The sequence below is a fragment of the Crocodylus siamensis genome, chromosome 2 (assembly GCF_052110815.1).
Source record: "Crocodylus siamensis isolate JL-2025a chromosome 2, ASM5211081v1, whole genome shotgun sequence".
Taxonomy (NCBI): domain Eukaryota; kingdom Metazoa; phylum Chordata; order Crocodylia; family Crocodylidae; genus Crocodylus; species Crocodylus siamensis.
Window position 1 is genome coordinate 31,790,728 of NC_143396.1, and position 6,489 is coordinate 31,797,216.

The 6,489-nt window shown below is 45.7% G+C and overlaps 1 protein-coding gene across 1 annotated transcript in view; it reads left to right on the plus strand.

The window, feature by feature from the left end:
• The window catches only part of LOC149870126 (ADP-ribosyl cyclase/cyclic ADP-ribose hydrolase 1-like), a 45,212-nt gene extending 43,681 nt beyond the window's left edge, over nt 1-1,531 (plus strand). Inside the window, exon 8 of the mRNA XM_090034496.1 lies at nt 1,456-1,531. Within this exon, the coding sequence (XP_089890622.1) occupies nt 1,456-1,531 (76 nt within the window). The remainder of the gene's footprint in view (nt 1-1,455) is intronic.
• The last annotated feature ends 4,958 nt before the right edge of the window (nt 1,532-6,489 follow it).

Here is a 6,489-nt window from a genome sequence, read left to right on the forward strand (position 1 = left end):
CTTAACCTGAAATCATGACAGCATGTTTGCAGCATGTGCGCATGTACTGGGTCTGGGGTGGTTTTGGATCCTCCATGTTCTTCTTCAGTGTAGCACATATGGGGTACTGCTTCTAGTCCCCAAAATGAAGAATGCTGAAGAAATTTTGTGCCCATCCTCAGAAACTAAAGATGATGACAGGAGCAGACTGAGTATCTCTAAACTTGATCTTAGCCCACAAGAGGCCAACAAGCAATGCCAAGGGATTAGGGATACACGAAGACATCCAGATGGAGGAGAAAAAATTCTTTATTCACATTATTCTGCCCTTGGGTTTAACTAATAAACACAATAATGATATTTTATCTATTGGGAAAAGCTTTTCTTGGTGACAGGCTGCGACCTTGATACTATTTCTGAAGTAAACAAACATCCATTGTTAAACTACTGTGAGTTTTATGAGAATTGTTAGCCATCTTTAACAAAATGAAGACCTGGGCCTGCAAGGGAGAACAAGTGGACAAATACACTTTCTGGCAGCAAAGGTTTAAACTGTTTGTTTTGTGCATGGTTGGATGTTATTTACAAGTGCTCTGCACTGTGTGGCATCATTAACATGAGAACAGAGTCAAATGCTACTAGATTAGGATGTTTTATACCCACTTGGTGTTCCTGTAAATGTAATTCTAGCCAATACATCAAGAACCGAATCAGAAATTTTCAACACTGAAGAAGTGAACTGTTCCTGCTTCAGTCAAAGAACCAGCACTTTGTAGATGAGGGATATAACAAGTCAGCTTCTTCTGGGTCATCACCAAATAGGACCCATCACATGCACTCGCCAGTGTGTCACAAATGATTTTTTGTGGTCCAGAGCAATGAAGAATTGGTCCTTCCATCAGAGCTCAACTAGTAAACAAGTACTACCCCTACCCTCCCAACCCCTGATTATTAATAATACTCTCTTAGGCACAATGGGAGAAAGAAGCATCATTTAAAATATTCAGTAATACTCTCCAGGCAAAACCTGCTGGCAAGTGACATAGCTTCACTTAAATCAGTGTAGATGGAGCAATGCCAATTTACAACAGCTGAGCATCTGACTTGTCAGACCCTATAGCTGCCACAGCATTCAGGCTTCTTATCTTTCCTAGAGAGTCAACACCGTCATCTAGAAATAAAGAATTAGTTCAGTGGCTAAATTTCAATCCCCCAGCGTCCACCTGAAATTTACTTGCATGTTAATTTAAAAGCAACGATGGTTTTAGACTGTGTAAAAAGTAACCAGCCAAGTTATCTCTCTGCAATAATCTACATCACCTTTAAAAAAGAGAGTTCATGGTCTCAGGCCTATGCAATATGCACTTTGACTTCCACGTGGCATTTGATAATTACTTTTAATGATCACCAGAGTTATGATACTGTATACCTCAAACAGCTACTAAATGTTTTGTTTCGTTTTTTGTCTTATCACAGGCCAGTTTGGCTTTTTCAGTGTGCAAGTGAGCCTGGCCACGAAGACTGCAGACTTTGCTTATGTGGTGTACAGTGAAATGCACAGTACACTAAGTCATTCATCAATTGTGTATAATAACACTCAAAAAGAATACGTAGACAATTTGTAGAGTAATAAATAGAACACTTGTATGTACATACACTGTAGCTGTGCTGTGGCACAAATAGATGAATGAATGGAAACACTATTTTAGGTGCAGTCACTGAACACTGCACAGCTTCCTATTACATGGCTTCCAACCTCTTCAGCCCAAAGGTCAGACATCCCATCTCATAAAGGTCAAGGCTAGGGACAGATATTCCCTACATTGAACACCTTCAAGAGCAAATTGGATGCTTATCTTGCTGGGATCCTATGACCCCAGCTGACTTCCTGCCCTTTGGGCAGGGGGCTGGACTCGATGATCTCCCGAGGTCCCTTCCAGCCCTAATGTCTATGTCTATGTCTATTCAAAAAGCCTGAGCCCTTGATTCAATCTTGGCAGTTTAGTCTAACCTGACTAGGCTGAACTGGCTTGAAACGGATCAGACATTCTCTCTGGACTGGGGAAATTCAGGCACATGAATGGTCTGGCTGCAGTGGCTCAGACTAGAAACCAGGGGGCACGACAGCAGCCCTCCCTTCCCTTCCACAGGGAGCTGAGCTGAGAGAGGCATGGCCAGGCCCCAGCAGGACTATCTCATTAGGAAGGTCCACCTACACCATCCCAGGCTTTTCCCAGCTGGCTGCTCAATGGGCAGCAGTGTTGCCAGCCCCCAAGCCTGGGCTAGCACTTTGAGGCAAGGTGGCGGGGGAGAGGGTGCAGTGCATGTATCTGTTGACGGTATGGAGCTTTTCAAACTTCCTCCCTGCTTTATCATACCATCTGCAGCAAACTGATAGGCAAGCAAGCCAGCCAGGGGGTTGATAATAGTCTTTATCACCCAATTAGCAAAACAGTAGCCTCTCTCCACCTTACTTCAAACTTCTTAAACACCTTACCAGCTAACCTGTTGATTAGCCCTAAGCAGTCACTCTTCTGTCTGCCTATCCCAGTGAAATTGGAGAGAGATGCACTCAGACACCTCTTGGCATTAGTTAGCATACCATATTCTGGCTACAGTCTGTGCTGTGGCAAAAAGGAGGAAAGGATCTCTATTTAAGCAGTGAGTGGGGAGAGGCGGGTACAGAGAAGCCAGCAGACCTGTCTATGCCAAGCTTTGGCCAGAGAGGAGGGGCCAGCTCTGCTGTGGAGCAGAGAGCCCTCCCCAACCCAGAGACCATGCTGGGGGACTCTGATCTAACTTAAACCAGCAAGCTGTCTGAGACAGACATTGCATAAACCAGTTTGAGCCAAATCAGTTAAGTCCGATACTACATTCAACCAGGTTTATCTCAAACTGGTTTCAGCCATTTTCAGACTGGTTTATGTGCACTGAACATCTGTTCCGTTACAGGTTTAAACCAGTTTCTGATCACTTAAACCAGGTTATGTGTAATGTCTTTCCCTAGCCCAAAAGTTTGCATTCAGTATTTCAGGCCAGATTCTCTGTCCCTCCAGCTCGAACTGGGCAAAGGAAAAGAAACCACTTGTAAGTCCCCTGGTAGATGTATAAAAGTGGCAGTACTCAATTCTTTGCTTCCCTCAAGGCAGCACAAAAGAGCATGACCAGTCAGAAAAGGAAGTGGCTGGAGTGTGCCATATTTTGCTGCCCCCCCTATTTGGAACATGGTCCTTAGGGGAACGTTGCCAAATGACAACCTGTAGACACCCACAAGCTAGTGTGAGCTGCACCAGTAAAATCAGTTGCAGTTTTGCTGCTTCTTTTTTTCTCCTTTCCCAGTATGCCTGTCTGGCTGTGTAGGGAAATGGAAGCACTCCCCTCAGCTCAGGCAGAACCAACTAAGCCTTGGTCATCTTCTCTTGGGGTTGACTGGGGTTCCACCTGCCTGGCTGGCAAGTGGAGAACTATAAAAATTGAGACCCACTGTTAGCATGCCGTAAGTGGCCAGTGAATACAAGGTGAAAGAAGTAGCTGCTCAGATACATTCAACTAACCCTGGAGCCATTCTTGTGGTTGCAGGATAAAGGGACTGGAGACAGTGCAGTAAGGCAGGAGAAAACAACAGCTGATTCCAATACTGTCACTTAAAAATTCATAGTCACAGGTCATGAAAGGCATTTTCAGTCCTGAATTGAATTTGCTTCCATTTTACAGGCATTGCATAAGATTTAAGAACACTTATTATAACACTGACAATATGGGGCCAGATTTTGGACCTTGGCTTCAGCCTCTTTGGACCACTTTAGTGACACAGAGGGAATGGAGAGTTGCTGTAAGAGATATCTCTAGGTATTGCAGTGCCAGTATAGCCAACACTAGGTACAAGCAGATGTGCAGCTCCCCAGTATAAGTCATGGCACTTCACAGAAAGCACCATGAGAGTTAGATTGCTTCTTCTGACCCAACAGATGTTAGCTGCTGGGTCAAAAGGATGGGGGATTGAGCTCCAATTTGGACCTGATCTAGGAATAGAGGCTGCATTTCTGCAGCCTCTTCCTTGAGCTCTTCCCCCTTTCCAAGCCACTGGTGCTGTCTCAGGATGGAAGGGTTGAGAAGGCAGGGGATGGAGGTCCATTCTGGGGTTTCCCCAACTGGTGCTGGAGTTGGGGGGTAGGTAGACTGGAGCCCCCCCACTTCAGGCAGACTCCAGTCTACCCTCGCCACCCTCCAGCAGCAGCTGGGCAACCCCCTGAAAGAGCTCCCTCTGCTTTCTTCCCCTGCTCCCACTCTGAGAACAGCCTTGTGAGATGGGTTGGGCTGTGTCAGCTCAGTCCTGCTCCCAGTGCATACAGACGCAAGTTAATGGAGGCACTCTGCTTTGGAGCACCTTCATCTGAATGCGCATGTAAAAAAGGGTTCATATTGTTGTGGGATCAGGCCCTTGTAAAGCACTCCGCAGCTGCACACTTTGTTTGGTCGCAGCTGTAGAGCACTTTCAGGTCCAGATCAAGTACAAATTGTCACTTTTGTCTGTGCTTTTTGCCTGGCTCATAGTCCAGAAAGGAGATGGCTGGAATACAATGTATCTGCAGCTGCTCTACATAAAGCTGGGAGGTCTAGAAAACCTCAGGTTAGAATACTAGGAAGGTCCTTAGAGATGGTGTCTTTTACCAGGCTCTTCACTGTGCAGAGCTTGGCTTCCCCTGTGGATATAGGCCATTGTGCTTACATTAAGTAGAACATTTATTTTTTTTAATCGAACTCTGATAGGTAGTGACTGCTATTAACTCAGACTTACACTGTTAACCTTAACTCAATTTATTTCTGACAAAAGAGTTCGAGGATTTGTCTTACTATTCACTTTTATACTTAATTATGCCATAATATGAAACACTGAATATAAAGTTGTGAAGTATTTTCAAATCTCTGATGGCAGCTTTACTCACATTATGGTTAGTTTTGGACTGGATATTAAATACATAAATTATTAAAGTGAGAGAGAGATTTTCACATGGATTATAACAGTGAGAAAAGTAAACTTATTTTGGACGAGTTTCTTCGGGAAATTTTACTGGCATGATGATAATAAAGAATAAATCAGTCAAGCCAAGAACTGCAGTTTTTTTCCTCCGAACAAATAGCTTCCTGTTTTTTCTCTATCTATAGTCATGCCTGGACACTGCCAAGTATTGACAGCCTAAGGCAGTGGTTTTCAACCTTTTTCATTCCAGGACCCATTTGTCAAGATCAATGGCCTTTCCCAACCCACACCCCCTGACCCTGCTGGTGCCCAACCCAAGGTCCCCTGCAGGCACCCCTCACACCCCAAACCACAGCCCCCTGTCCCCCTTGGCCATGCTGATGCCCATCACTCCTGATCCGCAGTCTCCTGCCAGCCCCAGACCTGCTGAAGGGGACCCCCATCTGAGCCAGAGCATGAGCAGCGAGTGCCAGCCCCTGCATGTGTGGGCATCGGCCCCATGCTGCTGGGCCAGGCACACAGCTCCCTGCTGAGCAGGACCACCCTCGCCTCCTTCCCCTGCTGAAGGGCCAGGCATATGTGCCCACTGCCTCCAATCATCCCAAGCAGCCACCTGCAGGCTGGAACACTGCCATCCTGCAAGGGGAAACCCATGCTTTGACAGGTTTTTCTGGGGACTTGCTTACGACCCTTTCAAATATTCTTGCGACCCACTTTTGGGTCACGACCCACCAGCTGAGAAATACTGGCCTAGGGTATTCTTTCTCTCAGAGTTCCTGCTGGGATAGTAGATCTGTGCACAATGTCTCCTGGAAGTTGCCACTTCCATGTTCCACATAGTCTTGAAGCATACGCCACCTTCAGTGTGCCATTCTACTGCAGCATTCATATGAACAGCTGCAACAATTTGCTTTTCCTTTCAAAACATTATCTAACTATGATACACTTCCACTGGAGTGAAGGGGACTTATGGAAATAGTAGTTATTGATTGTTCAAGCTGTTTTCAATATTTTGCTGCTGTATTTTTACCCACAAAGCTTTTAATATCTAGTCATTGTTTAAATATATGGCACTTTTGCTGAATACCTGTACATAGAAGCCAGTACTTTCTTGTTGATGGAAACTCAATTACCTTCTCACCCTGCCCTCAGATAGTGCTTTTAGTCAGACCGGAGAGCATAGGGAACTTAGTGGATGCATCTACATGTGTGATTAATGTGCATGAATAAATTCTGGAGCTTCTTGCTCCACAGCACATGGAGCCCAGTCAGAGCAGCCCAGGCTGTCAGGGGACGCTGAGGTTAGCCTGCCAGCCCAGGGCTTTTCTGACTAGGCTGCACATGCTGTGGAGCAACTGGCTGAGGCATGAGTGTGCTTCAGTACAGGGGATGCCTACTGGCTAGCCCTACACTGAAACACCGTGTCCCCCAGCCAGCTGAAGCAGTGTCTACACATGCATTGCTGCTCATGAAATACAAGCACTGCAGCAGCACTGCAGGGCAGTACTTGTATTTACAAGTGCAACCCT